Here is an 18,717-nt window from a genome sequence, read left to right as displayed (position 1 = left end):
AATGGAAATTCTTGGTTTGCCTCATCAAACTCATCAAATTTGTGCATGCACGCACCTGCACACAAGTTATGTTCACACTCGGTTGCTGTTATTATTGTTCTTGTTCTTCTTCTTATTATTATTATTTGCACTATGGAATTTTCTGTTCTTTTTAGCCCAGGCCAATGCTGGAGTGACGGAGTCCTCATCATCTGCTCAACTCTCATCAGCCACCAGTTCTTCAGTCACCACCTCCTCAACATCTGCCGACTCCAGCTGCTCCTCTTCCTCATCCTCCTCCACCTCTTCAGAGGAAGAGAAAAGAAAGAAAAGAAGAAAACAGTACAAAAAGAAAGGGGACAAAAAAAGGAGCCACACCAAAAAAGGAAAAAAGATGAAGAAGGTGGCAAAAGGAAGGAAATCACTTGGTAGAAGAGGTAAATCACAGTGACAGTTCCTACTTGAAAAGGTTTAATTGATGTTAGATTAGAAATCTGAAACTGCTATGTTATGTTAGTAGTGATTTCAAATTTTAACCATTTCAAAACCAAAGTCGTACTCTTCTACCCTAACCTGAAATCATCATCAGGAGAACTTCACAAAATTACAAAAGAAAAACTACACTAACAGTTTTTTCCACTTCCCCAGATCAGGGTAGTGGGAAATGGCATGTTTAAACATCAGTTGTAGTGATGTATCCTATCACCCCTATGTAATGGAGTTGAATGGCATTTGGTTAGTAGGGGTGCAAGTAACCAGTTTCATGATGTTACGATATGATATCGATTCTTTGGACAACGATATGATATTTGCTGATATCACAAAGTCTGTCACGATACGATACGATTCAGGGGCCTTCGATCGATTTAAGATGATATAATGTCCTCACTGAACACAATCAGCAACATTTCACCTGAGGCAAGAAAGAAATACAAAACAATTTTGATAGTTTAATCACTGAAATGTGGAACGATGTGCTGACCTTTGGCTATGACAGTTTTCAGAGGATTATAGCCATCTGTATGATCTAATTATGTTTTAAAATTAAAACTGGTTAAATTCAGGTAAGGTGCTTTTTTGTCCCCACAATTACCTTATGGGTCTGACTGTTATACTGTAATGTTTGATTATTATATCAAGTAATGATGCAACACTATAATTAAAATTACTGATTACATAAACTTTATTATTGACCTCCAACATTTGACTATTTTTATCAAACCAAAAATGTGAAGCTTTGATTTTAATTAAACCCAAACATTTCTATTGTTCAAAATTAGAACTATCAACTTAACTAACTTAACATTGATAGTTTTTTTTTTTTTACTGTGGTGCCTGATAACCACAGTTTGTATGTCAATGTGATCAGACTTTGTTTCACTGTGTAATAGTTGATGTGGAGGAGAAATGACACAAAGCTCTCGCTGTTTTACTTTTTAACTATATGAAATTTCATGAATCAGTGCGCTACAAAATCAAATTGTGAGATAACTCACTGCAGCCTTGTGATAATGCACTCCTGTCATCTGTGCAGCATGCATCCTCTGCTGTCAGGTCGACCGTATCTTACCCGGATACAGGAGAGCTATTTTATGGTTGGCCGATATGTCTGGCTCCCTTTTAGCTCTGTGATGCGAACAGCGTCTTGCTACACGTTCACCTACAGCGGTGTGACTCGGTGGGCGCTAAACAGTACATCTTACAGCAGGACAAATATCAGGCGTGGCGTGTCAGAGAGTGAAAAGGCTCAAATGTGTGTCTCATACGCTGAGCGCCTGAGGCCTGAGGCCTGAGAGGAAACTTCAGAACCACTTGCAGTTGGCCAGAAACGGACATGCGTGTCTGGTCGGGATTTCAAAATAAAGGCGTGCATTAAAGATCACAATGTTGATCGATGTTTCGACTTTCCATCGATGTGATTGGATCATTGCTTAACCAATCGATGTATCGATCTATATCGATGGATCATTACACCCCTATTGGTTAGTGGTGCTCAAAGTGTGAAAAATTCATTGGACACAGTCAAAAGCAGTCACGCCCAAGTAATTGAAGATAATCCACAGTCATTAATTTCTGTCCAAGGTGACTGGCATGATAGCTTTCAATGAAACTGATCACAAGGTTTGTGGATTATCTTGTATTGATTTCTGGAAATATATGGGCTTTTCAAGTTTAATTAGCATTGAGCTTTTTACTGCACTATTGCAGTAGTAAGCATAGCAGCTAGATATACATACAAATATATAAACTGAGATTTCCCAGTAGTTGTGCACTACCTCATGATCTGTTGATTGACCATTTCATTCTTGTTAACTAATTCTTCACTTTCTTTTGTAGCCTCTCGTCCTACGGAGATCATTGCCAGATACAAAAGGGTGTTGAGAGCATACAACAGTGGAAAGAAATTGGGCGAAGCATGTGCATTTGCTGGTGTAACAGAGCTGACGGTGAGATCTAAAGCAGCAATCCCAGAGCTTGCCATAGCTTGCCCAGATAAGTTTGAAAAACTACTGGCAGGATTCAGTAACAGAGATAAGGTAGCTGACTTTGTCAGCAAATGTGAAGACATGATTAAAAATGATGCAGATGTCAGGGCCAAAATAGCCAAAAACAAAGCAGTGGGTAAGCTCATACCATACAACAAGAAGGAGCAGAAGTAATCAGCTGGTCAGCTGGTCAACTGTTGTGTCATTTTCATTTTTATTTTTCCCTTGAATTTGGAATAGGCGAGCATTTGTTAAATTAGAGGTGTGCCAAATCACTCCATATGTATCATTTTTTGTTTACTGGGTCAACTATAATTTGTAGTTCACTTTTATGTTAAATATTATATAATATTTGCAAGACAATTGCAGTTTTGTAATAAAGGTTTGTTCATAATCTGTTGTCTTGACTTTTTTAAGTCTCTCTCTTTCTTTCACCTTGTTTATTTAGTAGTGCAGTGCTGCAAATCAAAATTTACTTCAGGGTTTTTGCAGTGATGTGTAAGCTATTGATTCTGAAAAAAACTGCAATTTCAGATCATCAAATGTTACTTTATGGTTTACAAATATCTTGTGAACCATTTACAAAGTATTACAAACATTAGTCCCAACTTTACAATAACCATCAAAGTAGTGCTTTTAGGTGGTTTAGAAACCATTTATAAACCATTTACAAAGTATTACAAACATTAGTCCCAACTTTACAATAACCAAATTAATAATGTTTATAGGTGGTTTAGAAACCAATTATGAACCATTCACAAAGTATTAAAAACATTAGTCCTAACTTTACAATAGCCATCGAAGTAATGTTTGTAGGTGGTATAGAGACCAATTATTAATTGTTTGTTAATATTAAATTGACTATTAACTGAAACTACTGAACTATGTATCTTTTTGGATTTTATAAATGATGTTTCAAGATTACTAAACGATCTATTGATCATTTATAAAAAGTCTGTGTATCATTTATAAATAATAATTCAACATTAATAAACTATCTGTTTACCATTTTAAAAATGGTTTATTTACCATTTATAAAGTATCTGTTGACCATTTATAAATGGTTCATTAACCATTTATAAATGATGGTTATTGTAAAGTGTTACCAACATCAGATCTGACAGATCTCTGATGTCCTCTCAGGTTTTCTGGATGTAAGCTGTCAAAGAGAAGCTGTGAAGCTCTGTCCTCAGTCCTCAGCTCACAGTCCTCCAGTCTGAGAGACCTGGACCTGAGTCGCAACGACCTGAAGGATTCAGGAGTGGAGCTGCTGTCTGCTGGTCTGAAGAGTCCACAATGTAAACTGGAAACTCTCAGGTTAGGTTTCAGGTTATATTAATGAAAGTGGTCAAACTGGTTCACTTTTCCTCACAGTCTGATTTTTTCTCTACCTCCAGTCTGTCAGTATGTCTGATTACAGAGAGAGGCTGTGCTTCTCTGGCCTCAGCTCTGAGATCCAACCCCTCCCACCTGAGAGAGCTGGACCTGAGCTACAACCATCCAGGAGACTCAGGAGTGAAGCTGCTGTCTGCTGGACTGGAGGATCCACTCTGCAGACTGGACACACTGAGGTAAAACCAGACAACAAGAGCTCAAAGACTGAATGTGAAAAAGAAAACATCTCATTTCACAAAAAGATCCAGGGGGTATTGCACAAAACCAGGATCAGGGATTAAGCTGCTAAATATTGGTTATCCTGGATGAATTTACCTTCAAGTTCAAGCAGACCAAGTTTATCCCGGATAAGTAAGTATTATTTATTTGCACAGACAAAAATCACATATAAAAAGACAAAATATCTGCACAATTAAAATAAGAAGACAGTTTACTTGAAATCTGTTCCTTATTAATACAACACCATCATTGAAAGGTTGAAAAAGATACAAACATAAAACCTTACTCAAACAGGTAGTCTACAATATGATACAGATGTTAAAAACCCAAACATAGAGAATGAGAAGGAGGTGATTAAAAAAGAGAGAAAAGAAATATATATCACCATTTAAACATTTGAACTACAGTGTAACCGACAGAAGATCATTTTGTTTTAACTGATTGCTAAAAACAGACAAAGTCATGACTTTCCATGTGGATCTAAAGGGTTCCACATCATTCAGACTTTATTTTGAACTTCAACAATCTTCCCTTCATTCATTTGCTCTCGTTGCTGTCAGGCCTAGTGTTTTAACGTCATTTACCACGCTGCAGATTATTTTTATATTTAGTCTTCACCTTTTTCCAGGTCCTTTTCTGACCGTTTGGTCTTCATGAAGGATGATGGATGAAACAGAACTCAAGATGGAAAAACTGATTCAACAGATAAAACTGACACAGAGTAGATTTGTTCTTTGAACTTCATGATGCTCTACATAAGTAACATGCACTTCCATGGCCACATTAAGGCAAACAACAAACACAAATTTCTACTGTTAATGTTTGGACTTAAAGTCATGAGCTCTGTAACCTTTAACTGTGGCTATGCCAGCTCCTGTGGAGCACACTTTATTCATTGTACATGTTACTTACACATCAAGCCAGTCCTCTTTTGTTTGACAGACTTTCTTCCTCTCCTTTTTATCAGCGTTGATGTTGCCTTCTTTCATACTTTGTCTCTCATTTCTTCAAATTGCTGAAGAAACAGTTCTTTTGTGGAGCAGGTGTGAAGAACGACATGCGTCCTTGTTCCATTTTCCATCAATGATTCTGTAAACGATCTCGTGGTCTTCTTGAGAAAGCCGTGAACTCACACTTATCCCAACGATCCACACCTGGCTTGACTGAGCTGCTTCATTTCATCCTGGCTTGACAAACGTGAAACCAGTTAATCCAAGACAGCACCAACAAGGCTCAGTCAAGCTGCGCCTGCTCATTTCTCCTGGATGTCTTTATCCAACTTTTGTGCAATACCCCTCTGGTTTGTTCAATCCTCTTCATGATCATCTTTCATGATCAGCTGATTGATCAGGTAAACTACAGCTGTCCTGTCTTCTTACAGTGACATTAACACATCAGATTTCTGACAGTTTCTACGTTTAGAGAGAATTCTGACTGAAGCAGCTTTTCTGTCAGCATCCAGAGTAAAGGCTGTGAATTCAGATACATGAGGACTCTGATAAATGTTGACACCATACGTCTCTGTGAAGTGTTCTCTGAAGTTTCATTTGATGCTGTGAAAAACCTCCTCATGTAACACACTCTCCTGTGTGTTGACTCCAGCATCACTTCACCTCTCTGATGGTTGTGTTCTCTACAGAAAAAGTCCCATCTGACTGATCATCCACTAATGTTGTGAGTGAACATGAAGAAGGCAGATGTTACATGGTCAGAACATCAGGCTGATTGAAAACATGGAGAAACACACAGACCTAATCTCTAGGAGACAGTGTGGTCTGATCAAATGAATCTGATCAAATATTATACAAACTCATTTTTCCTCCTGACACAGAAAAAGAGCAGACTACTTTAAAGAGACAGCACAAAGGGAGAGCAGGAATTGGCCTTACTCATTTCAGAGAGGACATGAGAAGCAGAACATGGACTTTATGGATCCAAAGAGCAACAGGCAGCCTTTGCTTTTTGACTCTTTCTGTTCTTCTTTTCCTCCAGGATCTCCACACTGTCAGAAAAAGGGACAGAGTGATGGAGACAGTTGGTTCAGAGGAGTTTCAGCCTGTGTCTCTGTCACAGGGACAAACTGAGGATCACTGCTTCATGTTGAGCAGCAGTTAGGACTCATGTTGGACAGAAAATCACTCTGACTGTGTTTCTTCCTCCAGGGTGGACCATGGTGGACAGCAGAGGTTAAAACCTGGTGTGAAGAGGTGTAAGTGTGGAATCAGTTTGACTCCTGATGAGCAAACAGCAGACTGTCAGCTAACAAAGAATGAAGCCTTCAGGTGTGTCTGATGATAAACTGCTGCTGTGTTGTGTCTTTTTCTCTCCATCAGATTTCTGTGAACTCACTCTGGACTCAAACACAGCTCACAGAAAGCTCAGACTGTCTGAAAACAACAGGAAGGTGACATACGTGAGAGAGGAGCAGTCATATCCTGATCATCCAGACAGATTTGACTACTGGCCTCAGCTGCTGTGTAGAGATGGTCTGACTGGGCGCTGTTACTGGGAGGTGGAGTGGGGAGGATATGTAGGTATATCAGTGAGTTACAGAGGAATCAGCAGGAAAGGAGTCAGTTATGACTGTAGGTTTGGATCCAATGATCAGTCCTGGAGTCTGTTCTGCTCTGATAAAGGTTACTTTGTCCGTCACAATAACAAAGAAACAGACCTCCCTCTGTCCTCGTCCTCTGACTCTCACAGAGTAGCCGTGTATGTGGACTGTCCTGCTGGCACTCTGTCCTTCTACAGAGTCTCCTCTGACTCACTGATCCACCTCCACACCCTCAAGACCACCTTCACTGAACCTCTCTATCCTGGCTTTAGGTTGTGGTCCTGGTCTCCTGGTTCCTCAGTGAGTCTGTGTTGAGTGTAGGACAGAGAGTCTCCTCCTCTCTACACAAACACAAAGAGCTGCTGAAGAACAGTTTAGCCTCTGCACTGACACAAACTTCAGCTGATTCTTTGACTCTTTCTATCCTGTCACATCAGTCTGAATGTCTGTGATCAAAGAGCAGGACTCAGTGGAAAACTGGCTCACTGAACTGGACTTATTTACATCTCTATGGTGAAAAAATCCGGCCTCATTCAGACTGTTTTTCTTCAAAGTGTTGATGAGAAAGTTTGTCAGAGACGTCTGAGTCTGATTCATGAAAGTGTTCTTCACCTGCAGAGTTGTTCTCACCTGTGTTTAAACCGATGAAAGCCATGTCCTCATGAGACTGAGACAAAAAGAGCTGGAGCTGAATGAACGGCTCTCACTGGGTGATTTGAAGCTGATGGAGAACAATCTAGAAGCAGAGACATGGGGCTGCAGGTCGTCTGCTGGATGTTATTGATTTGGACAAACACTTCCTGTTGGATTCTGTGATGTGATGTCTTTTAATGTTTCATATACATTGACTTTGTACTGTGTGTACATTTTGTTTCATAATGAAGTGAATAAATAGTTTGATTATCAAATTAAAGACATGAGATTATTGCTGATCACAAAAGTGGGGCCCTGGCCTCCAAAGGGGGTCAGGATTAGCCAGAGATGATGATCTGGTTTCAGAATGAACACAATGTGATGGTGAATGTATTTATAAAGCTGTAGCTTTAACTTGCTCCATGTTAAAGTGTTAGCTAAGTGCATTTGGATTAAATGTCAACATTAGCTTTTACAGGTTGGAACAAACATGACATGGTTCAAATGAAAGTTGAATATATTTGATCAAACATGTAGAGATGAACTCTCTGAATAAACCATCTGGACTTAACATGATTTCATGTTGATCTTTAATATAAACAGAGTTTTATTTATCAGTTATTAATCATGAGGGTAAACTATGTGTTTCATCAACTGCTGATATAAAAACTGACATTTTTACCTCCACTGCTCTGTGCTCACTCGTTAGTCCAACTTACAGCTCATTGTAATGAAAAAAATAAACCTTTTATTTTATCAAATTACTGTACAGCAATACCAGTTTTACCTGAAAATTCCTCTACTTTGTCCATAGAGGGTTGAATGATTGTTTTATAAGATGATGGACAGTCTGCAAACCTCTAAGCTGTATAGGTAATTAGACCAGGCTTCTGGGGCAAGCCTGGTCTAATTAGCCGAGATGGCGTTCATCCCACTCTGGATGGCACAGCTCATTTAACTAGAAATCTGGCTGATTTTATTAGTTTACCCATCTGACAACTCAGAGTGGAGACCAGGCAGCAGAGCAGCAGTCCTACACGCTCCTCTGCGTTTCCCTTAGTGCAGTTTCCCAGCCACTCCTGTTGTAACATAGAGACTGTGTCGTTTCCCCGACCGAGACCCTTTTTCTATAACAATAAAAATAACAATAACAACAATAATTATTATAACAACAACAACAACAACTAAAATAATAATAATAATAATAATAATAATAATAATAATAATAATAATAATAATAATAATAATAAAAAAAAAATAATAATAAAGGAGTGAATTATGATAATCTTATAAAAATTAAAACTTCCGGTGCGGATGAACCACATGACGTTAAAGTCAAATGTGGTCTGTTAAATATTAGATCTTTATCATCTAAAGCTGTGCTAGTTAATGAACTTATATCAGATTATCACATTGATTTACTTGCTCTGACTGAGACCTGGCTGTGTGAGGGCGAATATGTTAGTTTAAACGAGTCCACTCCTCCCAGTCACCTTAATACTCATAACCCTCGAGACACAGGCCGTGGGGGGGGAGTGGCAGCTATCTTTAACTCTAGCTTTAATATTAGCACTAGACCTAAACTAGGCTTTAGCTCTTTTGAAAGTCTTTTTCTCAGTTTCTTGCTGTAAAAACCGCGCAACCGTTTTTGTTTGTTATCGTCTACCGGCCTCCTGGTGCATACTCTCAAGTTCTTTCTGACTTTTCAGAGTTTCTTTCTAATATCGTTCTTCTGTCGGATAAAATTATCATTGTCGGTGACTTTAATATTCATGCGGACGTCGTTGATAATAGTCTTTGTATTGCCTTCATGTCTTTACTGGATTCTTTTGGTTTCACACAGTCTGTGAACCATCCTACTCATCGCTTTAACCACACCTTGGATCTTGTTCTTGCTTATGGTGTGGAACCTGTCAACTTGGCTGTCTTGCCGCAGAATCCTCTTCTGTCGGATCATTTCTTCATTACTTTTGAATTCTTGCTGTCGGATTTCTCACCTGCGAACAAAATCATCTTGTCCAGGAACTTGTCTGACAGAGCTGTAGACATCTTTAAGGAAGCTATTCCTGCTGCCTTGAATTCTTGCTCTACTTTTGCAGAGAGCTCTTGTGCTCCCTCTCAGCTTGATCAACTTGTTGCGGATACCACGGGTTCTCTTCAAGCCGTCCTCGATTCAATTGCTCCGCTCAGACAGAGGACTCTCAGACGACATCGTTCCGCTCCGTGGTACAACGCTCAAACTCGTGAGCTCAAACAACAATCGAGGAAATTAGAAAGAATATGGCGTTCGACTAAAACAACCGAACCCTGCTCGCGTTGGAAAAATAGTCTAAATGAATATAGAAAGGCTTTGCGACTGGCGCGTGCAACTTACTACTCGACTCTTATAGAAGAGAATAAAAACAATCCTAGATTCCTTTTCAGCACTGTAGCCAGGCTGACAAACAGTCATAGCTCTACTGAGCCATGCGTTCCTCTATCGCTTAGCAGTGAGGGCTTTATGAGCTTTTTTAACAATAAGATATTAAAAATTAGAGATAAAATTCGTAGCGTGTTACATGCAACCGTGATAGAACCTTCGATCGATGGCGAATTTGCGGAAACGTCGCTTAGAGCTAATATACTCCTGGACTACTTCTCGCCTGTGGACTTGTCAGAGCTGGATTCAACTGTCTCTTCAGCCAAACCATCAACTTGTCTTCTGGATCCCATCCCAGCTTGGCTGCTGAAGGAAGTCTTTCCCTTGGTCGGTTCTTCTTTACTAAGGATGATTAATGCGTCTTTACTGTCGGGCTACGTGCCCCAACTTTTTAAAGTTGCTGTTATTAAGCCTCTTCTTAAAAAGCCTACACTTGATTCAGGCTCTTTTGTCAACTACAGACCGATATCTAACCTCTCTTTCGTTTCTAAGATCTTGGAGAAAGTTGTTGCGAGTCAGCTCTGTGATTTTCTTCATAGCAACAGTCTCTTTGAGGTCTTTCAGTCTGGGTTCAGAGCCCACAGCACTGAGACTGCGCTGCTGAAAGTAACCAACGATCTACTTTTGGCTTCGGACAGTGGTCTTCTTTCTGTGCTTGTCTTGCTTGATCTCAGTGGCACTATTGATCATTGCATTCTTCTGCAGAGATTAAGGAGTCTTCTTGGTATCTCAGGAACCGCTTTAGCCTGGCTTCGATCGTATCTTTCGGATCAACATCAGTTTGTTCATGTGAACAACGTCTCTTCTTCTCACACCAGGGTGCAATATGGAGTTCCTCAAGGTTCAGTGCTCGGACCGATTCTTTTCATCTTGTATATGCTTCCTCTCTGCACTATATTGAGGAAACACTCCATAAACTTTCACTGCTATGCAGATGACACTCAGCTTTACTTGTCAATGAAGCCTGAAGAAACCAACCGCTTATCTAAACTTGAAGCATGCCACAAAGACGTAAGGTCCTGGATGAGCAGAAACTTCTTACTGCTGAACTCAGAGAAGACTGAAGTCATTGTTCTTGGACCTAAACATCTCAGAGAAGCTCTCTTGAACAACATCGCCGCCTCTGACGACATCAGCTTGGCTTCCAGCACCACTGTCAGGAACCTGGGAGTTCTTTTGGATCAGGACCTGTCCTTTACATCCAACAGGTCTCAAGGACGGCATTTTTTCATCTTCGCAATATCAAGAGAATTAGACACATCTTGTCTCGGAGCGACGCTGAGAAACTAGTCCATGCTTTCGTTTCTTCTAGGCTGGACTACTGTAACTCTCTTTTATCCGGCTGTCCTAATAAGTCTATTAGGACTCTTCAGCTGGTTCAGAACGCTGCCGCTCAGGTACTGACTTGGACTGGGAGGAGAGAGCACATCTCTCCAGTGTTAGCGTCTCTACACTGGTTACCTATAAAATCTAGGATAGAGTTTAAAATTCTTCTTTTGACTTACGAAGCGCTTAATGGCATCGGGCCATCGTATCTTAAAGACTTAATCGTTCCGTATAATCCGTCTAGGTCTTTGCGTTCTCAACATGCAGGTCTGCTCGTTGTACCGAGGGTCTCTAAAAGTAGTATGGGAGGTCGAGCCTTTAGTTATCAAGCTCCTCTTCTTTGGAATAACTTACCAGTTGAGGTCCGGGGAGCAGACACGGTCTCAACCTTTAAGAATAGACGTAAAACTTTCCTTTTTGATAAAGCTTACAGTTAGAGCTGGATCAGGTCTGAACCAGCTCTTAGTCATGCTGCTATAGGTTTAGACTGCTGGGGGGAACTGACACACAGGGCTCCTGTTTCCCTCTTTTTCTGTCAGTCTAACTTCTAGTCTTCTAGTCCTGTTATAGTTACTGACCATACACCTCTCTGGGAGGATCTGAGTTTGTCTTGTAGGTTCCTTGGGATCGGTGAAGTAGACGGCCTGCTGCTGTGCTCCTGTCCGACACCAGCTGCTACGGCTTTGGATTGTTGCCGGGAATGGCCTGCTGGTTTCACCTTAACTGTCGCCACAGCGCCCCCCTCCCACCCCCCACCCCCCCCCCCCACCCCCCATTCTCTCTCCCACTCTCTCCCCTCTATCTGTCTCTCTCTAACCCCAGCACAGTCGAGACAGATGTCTGTCTAACATGAGTCTGGTTCCGTCCGAGGTTTCTGCCCGTTAAAGGGAAGTTTTTCCTTGCCATTGTAACTTGCTAAATGCTGCAAAGTCCTGTACTCATGGTGGATTAAGATAAGATAAGACTCCTTATCTTGTCTTGATGTTGGGTTTCTGCTAATGAAATTTTATTAACATTTACGGGTCTAGACCTGTAAATGTTTTTGTAAAGTGTCTTGAAATAACATTTGTTATGATTTGGCGCTATATAAATAAAGATTGATTGATTGATAGGTGTACTGCCATCTGAATCCTGGTTTGGACACGTTAACCCAGAGTCAGGTGTCTCTTTCCTCTGTTCTTACTGTCCTCTGTGAAGACTTACATTTTTTAGATGTTTGGAGAGCTCAACACCCTCAAGACAAAGAATGCAGGGATGTTTTCTGTGCAGCTTTACACGACTCAAGATATCACAGGGACAGATCAGTGTTCTGTGATTTTGAGGGATGTCAGGGATGAAGTCCATGAAAGGCTGCTTTCAGTCATACAATACAGCACAACTACAGGACAATCTGTTGTGACTCTGTAAACGGAAGTTCTTGATCGTCTGAAGTTGGACAGCGACCTGTGGATCAGCAACTCCACAGATGGAGCCTCTGATATTCAGGGTCAGTACAGAGATTTCTCTGCATTAATGGTCTTAAAAAACCCACCCCTGCTATGCACGTGTCCTTCACCTCATATTGTCCAATACCACCCATAGTCTCACTGAAAGTGGATCCCTATTTGACCTGCTGAACATTGCTGTAGTCATCAAGGAGTCATATACAAAAGTGAGTGTGTTGAGACCGAGAGCCAGGACAAGAGGCACAAACACATTTCACCAATTGAAGAGACCAGATGATCAAGTGGTGTCCACAGTCTTTGCCATAATGAAGCTGAGGACACTTACATCAAATGCACTAAACAAAGCCAGAAACTCTGATATGAACGTGTGCTAACAGCTCTGTTATTGGTCCTGATATTTGAGATCACCTCACCATGATCAAAATACCTACAGACCAAAGGAAGCTGACTGTTTTGAACAAGATGAACTAGACGTGGTAGTGGAGGCTGCACAGCCTCAGAAAAGGGTGAAGAGGAAGAAAGTCTTTCCAGGAGAGATGGCCCAGGATGGAAGCCTCAGTGATTCAGAAAAGACCAATGAGGTCAACGTTCACCACCAGATCCTGGAAACAGCTGTTGAGGCCAAGCACAAAAGAGTCCTCACCCATGGCACCCTGTATTCAAACACACACATTAGTAGTCTGAATGAAATCAATAAAAGAAGCTAGTATTTCTGTATCATATTAATGCTCAAAGGTGTCAGACAGTCTGAGGACGCGGTCACACTGGCCAATCGTGCTGTGCCTAAGCACGCTTCAGCCGTAAAGCACGTTTGGAATGGCCAGTGTGACCGCAACTATGCCGTGCTCAAGCACGATTCCCTTCCGTAGCAGCGCGTGCGATCTATTACGTAAAATCACCGCAAGCACATCTCTCGACAATCATTTTAAACAAAGCGGGGGTGTTACAGGGCTGTGTCGTGCAAAAAAGACTTACTATAAGTCCAAAAGTCTCTCAAGTTGTAGCAGTGCTCTCTGTGTCTCATTGTGCTGACTCTGATGAGATCACGCTTCATGTAAACAAATGCTTCACGATGACGAAGGAGGGCCGTGCGCATGTCTGATACCCGCTAAAGACTGGTTGACGTAGGGGTAGTGTGACCGCTGGCCATACTCTCCAGCTGGGGAACAGCTCTGCAGGGGGGCAATCGTGCTTAGGCATGGCACGGTTTGGATGGCCAGTGTGACTGTGCTCTAAGTGCCAGTTCTATGGCAGCAGTATGGGAGTTGCTTGGAGTTCAGTAGTTCAGTTCAGTAACATGAAAGATATCACATTGTGCATGGCCTTTGATGAAGAAATGCTTCGATCAAATGTCAGTCAAGTCAAGTCAAACTTTATTTATAAAGCACATTTGAAAACAACCACAGTTGGCCTAAGTGCTGTACAGGCTTAAAATCAAGATCAATAAAAAACACTATGAATAAAAACACAATCAATTAAAACTAATGTTAATAAAAATCATTTAAAATAGCAGGTAGGTAAAAGACACAATAAACAGTAGAATAATAAAAAAGTGAGAATAAATAAAAGTAAATAAAACGTTGGATGTCTTGCCTAACCTGTATTAAAAGCCAATGCAAAAAGATGAGTCTTTAGAAGTGATTTAAAGGTGTCAGTAGTCTGTGTGGCCCTGATATTTAGAGGCAGACTGTTCCAAAGTGTAGGAGCAGCCACTGTTAAAGCTCTGTCCCCTCTGGTTTTGAGCCTGGCTCTGGGAACATCAAGGAGGACCTGGTGAGTTGACCTGAGAGCTCTGACTGGAGAGTGCAGGTTCAGACACTCACTCAGGTACGGCAGTGCCAACCCACGTAAACTTTTAAAGACTAACAAGACGATTTTATACTGGATCCTGAAGCTGACAGGAAGCCAGTGAAGGGAGGCCAGTACAGGCATGATGTGATCACGTCGTCTCTTTCCTGCCAGCAGGCGCGGAGCCACATTCTGAACCTGCTGAAGGCGGCGGAGTGACGACTGATCAACACCAACATACAAAGAATTACAATAAGCCAAACGGGATGTGATGAACATGTGTATCACCCTCTCAAACTCATGAGGAGGGAGATAGGCCTTGACTTTGCTCAGAAGTCTCAGCTGGAAGAAGCTTGTCTTATCAAATTTAAAAGAACTGTCAAAGATGACACAGAGGTTCCTGACTGAAGGACGACAGTGAGACAGAAATGACCAAAAACACTGACCACACCATTCAGCAGATCAGGAGAACCAAAAACAATGATTTCACTTTTCTTTTCATTCACACTCAAAAAGTTCAACGACATCCATGATTTAACATCTTCCAGACAGGTCAACAAGGCTTTCATTGATTCATTTACATCATTGTTTTTCAACACGTTACTTCATTTAATCATCCTGCCTCCCAGTATTGTCACTGCAGTCATTTCATTTGCTGTGTTACAGATGGAGGCAGTTTGTGACCTCCAGCTCTCCTAACGAGCTCTCACTCAGCTCACCTGTCCTCAGTGCACCCAGCTGCTGCTCATCAGCCTGGGGAGTCTATAAAAGGAGGCTCTTTCCCTCAGTTAGGTGTGTGACACCAAAGAGCCAACCCCTTCAGTTGGTTTCTTTTGGTTTGTGAATGGCTGTTTTCAGAGTGTGTGTGTTTTGAGAGAAGAGGGTGAATACCAGAGTTTTGTTTGTTGATCTCTAAGGAGATTTTTGCTCTTAGTGTTTTCTCCACACCAAGCCACTCCACCTTTGTTTGAGGCCTTTTTACTTTAGTTTGTCTCCTCTTGTAGCAGAGTTAGTGGGTGGCTGTGGAGAGTCAAACCTCCACTCCACCTTTTAGACCCCAGAGGACTTATTTTGTTTGTGAATAAAGGTGCAGATTTTCTGTCCCTGTCCTTCACGTCACACAACTTTCAGAAACGTAAATATTTGGGGCTCGTCCTGGAGCTGAAACACTTTCCTTTTCTGCAGTGATGATTTATTTTATTGTAGAATAAACAAGCTGCATCACGTCATGGAGTCTCAGTTGGAGTCATTTGATGAAAACCCAACATGGAGACCATTAACACTTGTAGAAGCAGGTCTTCTCAAGTTGCTCTCCACTTTAACATTCCTGTGGGAGCAGGGAGCTGAAAGGATGTGGTCAAAAAGCTGTAGTTCTTGGGTTAGTGGAGGGGCACTTCCTCAAAGATCCTGAAGCAAAAACAGAAAAAGAAGTTGACACTGATCTCCTTAGTCCTGATCCTGCTGCTGAGTCTGAAGGGAAGAATCTGGAGATGAAACTCAAGTTGGAGCAAATGAGAATGAATTTAATATAAAGAGAAACAAAGAACAGGCCACACGTTTGAGAGAGCTGGAGCTTGAAGAGCTCTGCATCAAATCTGTTCAGCATGGTGGTGCTAAAGAATAAGTTTTAGCTGGAAACAGCTGACTTGTACCATCATTTAATGAAAGGAAGGTGGATGAGTATTTTACACTCTGAGGGAGTTGCCAACACTTTAAAATGGCCAGAGGAGTTCAGGCCTTTATTGCTCCAGTGTGTGTTGGTGGAGAAAGCCCAAAGTGTTTCCACTTCATTGTTCAGGTTCAGGTTTCTTGTAAATACTCAAACATCTTTTTTTTTATTTTTTTTTTTTGCTACAGTGACTGTAAATAAAAAAGATTCTTAAATTTGCTGCGGCCCAATTCATCACAAACTGTAGCCTAAATAAATGCAAGATCATTTTCTGACTGACATTTCGGGATATGACAAGATGCACTCCTGCAGCTTATCCAACAGGTCATAGAGCATGAGTCTGGCATGAGCTGTTGTCATTGCTCTGAGGAACACGTTGACATCGTTGACTTTGCATCCTTTACCATCGACACAGTGCCACTGCACCATAGCAACATCATCTGACATGTAACAAAACTGTCTCACATCAAAGTCCTCGCTAAACATGAGCTGGGTAAATCTGCAAGGTTCTGTGATGAGTTCACATTGGGACATATCAGTCCTCATGCTGAATCGGCCCCACAAAGAGTTGAGGAGAAGTTTGTTACAACTCCTAACTGACTTGTTGACACAGATTTTGTGAGGATCCAGCCTGATGTCCTCTTTTTCAAGATAGTCATCTATGTACTTTTTCTTCTGTTCAGGTCTTTTAACATGTGCGGGGTACCCTGAGGCCTCTTGTTTGCATTTGAGGAAGGTCTTGACATAGTCCTTGAACAAAGTGTAGCGTGAATCGGTGTCAAAGAATGACTAATCAATTATTAACAGCAGAATGCCAGCATTCCACCTGAGAGAAAGTATAACTTTCAAAAGACATTTAAACTTACAATATGTGAGTTTAAATTTAAGTCGGGGCACCACCCAGTTTAGAGAAAACAGGGAAACTTTAGAAAGGTTTACTGTAAGAATTGGTGATTTAATAATTCGTAGAATTATCAATTATCAAGTCTCAATATCAAAAGGCCGCTACATCAAACGTGAATTCTTTTGAACGGTGTACAGAGGCCGTTAATTTCAACCACACAAAAGCAATTTCTTCCTATATGAAAAGTTTATTTTCTAACTAAAAGAAGAAAATGTGCATGAATAAATGAACAGGTGAAAGATATAAAAGGATAAATGCATTGATGAATGGAAAGTGAAACTGATTATAAAAACCGGAATAAATGGAATAAAATGACATAAACCAACCCACATAATTTAACTAATCCACCCAAGATCTCTGGGGCATTGACCACGATATACCAGTAAATGCAAGATTGTCTTATACAAGTTCTGAGGCCTATGGTGAGAGCGGAGGGGGCGACAGAGATGGCTGGGTTCCGCTGCAGATGTCTGCGGATGTCTGTTGAGGGATGATGGAGAGGCTGGAGGCCTGCTGCAGGTCATCTGAGCGTCACAGAGGTGATGTCTGAGTTGAGTCCGTAGAGTCGATTCTAACAGCGGCAGGGGCAGCTGGAACAGCAGCTATGATGCCGGGCGTCGGGTTGTAACTTTGGCAGAGTCCCAAAGTTGAATCACTGCAGGGAAAGCAGTGAGCAGCGCTCGTCTCCTGACGTCAGCGTATGAGGGGGAATCCCCGTCGATCAGCTGGGTGTCTCAGGGAGAGACGGATGACTGAATGAGGTGACTTGCGCCTCAGCCTGTAGAGTCTGGAGCTGGTGATGAGTTTGGAGCAGATCTCCCCTCTGAGAGAAAGGTCAAAGATCCTGAGATGCTGGATGGAGCTGGGATGGTCACCAGACCCTCCTGCAAGAGAGAGATGTCTGTAGAGTCTCACATGTCTGCTAGGTGTCAACTCAGAGGACTCAAATTTACAGTATGTCTTGATAAAAGAGAGGGGGGCAAAACTTAACTCACTAAACCTTTTAACGGGAGTACATAAGGCATGTATATATGTTAGAGAGAGGCATCGGATATACCTACTTGTAAACAAAAGGGTAAGTGGTACAGAGCGCATTCCTGTTGGAAAAGAAAAACAACTTGAAGCAAGTAGGAAAGTCTGTCTTTTCTCATTTGTCGAAGAGTGTCAGTTGGAGACTGACACAAGTTGGAGACCAGGTCCCAGCCTGACTAACGTTACAAAAGTGTCTGTCTTTTCAGGGAAATGCCACACATCATCAATGTCCACAATACACACCCTCATCACAGTGCACACAGGGCGTCTGATTCATATCCTCAGCAAACTTTCTGCACAAAGGATACATCAGCTTGTTGTTACACCTGAAAGAAAGGACAGGATGAAACAATCCTTTTGGAGGGAGCACGGTACACTTCACGAACCCAAAGTATTCATCAATGGGATCAAAATCTCGGAAGATGATTTTGGGATGGCCGACAGGATAAGGCATTTTCGACTGCAGAGTCGGATACAGACTGGTAAAATCATAATATCTTATTGTCTCACCACTTTCTGCTTTGTGGTAGAGCTTCATGGCATTGGTACATCCACCAAACAGAGCCTTTCTAGGGTCAAGACGTTCAGGTTTCTTGTAATTACTCAAACATCTGGACCCTCTGATTTGATTTGGTCATTTCCGTCCATTCACACTCCCACAAAACCACAACCCGGACACTTGAGAAACGTGTCCCAATAAATCATACAGGCTTTGCGTAACACTTTGACATCATTGACACAATACCCTTTTGATCTTGGTCTGGAAATCAAAGATTTCCTCACGCCGTCTCATACCATGTCAAGAACCGGGTTTTCTCATCACTGTTCATCTTGTCAAAGTCAGTAGGAGGAGTCTGGGTATTTCCCC

The 18,717-nt window shown here is 41.5% G+C and overlaps 1 protein-coding gene and 1 pseudogene across 1 annotated transcript; both read left to right on the top strand.

Annotated features, from left to right (window-relative positions):
- The first annotated feature begins 1,939 nt into the window (after positions 1-1,939).
- Positions 1,940-6,948, top strand: LOC141796156 (stonustoxin subunit beta-like). The gene is made up of 7 exons (XM_074677124.1): positions 1,940-1,961; positions 2,317-2,426; positions 3,609-3,619; positions 3,681-3,782; positions 6,072-6,083; positions 6,242-6,288; positions 6,413-6,948. The coding sequence occupies exons 1-7, from the start codon at positions 1,940-1,942 to the stop codon at positions 6,946-6,948; spliced, it is 840 nt and encodes a 279-aa protein (XP_074533225.1).
- A 1,237-nt stretch (positions 6,949-8,185) lies between these two features.
- On the top strand, positions 8,186-11,448 carry LOC141796155 (uncharacterized; annotated as a pseudogene).
- The last annotated feature ends 7,269 nt before the right edge of the window (positions 11,449-18,717 follow it).

Source organism: Halichoeres trimaculatus, unplaced genomic scaffold, assembly GCF_033239565.1.
Source record: "Halichoeres trimaculatus isolate MK-OKI-2021-1 unplaced genomic scaffold, fHalTri1.1 fHalTri1_scaffold_10, whole genome shotgun sequence".
NCBI lineage: Eukaryota > Metazoa > Chordata > Actinopteri > Labriformes > Labridae > Halichoeres > Halichoeres trimaculatus.
This window is presented reverse-complemented; position numbering and strand designations above follow the sequence as displayed.

Bases quoted from the DNA above. Each gene is read 5' to 3' on its own strand.
- LOC141796156 (XM_074677124.1), top strand. From the start codon at position 1,940: ATGGATCATTACACCCCTATTG. The intron at 1,962-2,316 runs GTTAGTGGTGCT...TTTCTTTTGTAG, and splicing joins GGATCATTACACCCCTATTG to CCTCTCGTCCTACGGAGATC. The intron at 6,289-6,412 runs GTAAGTGTGGAA...TCTCTCCATCAG, and splicing joins AAAACCTGGTGTGAAGAGGT to ATTTCTGTGAACTCACTCTG.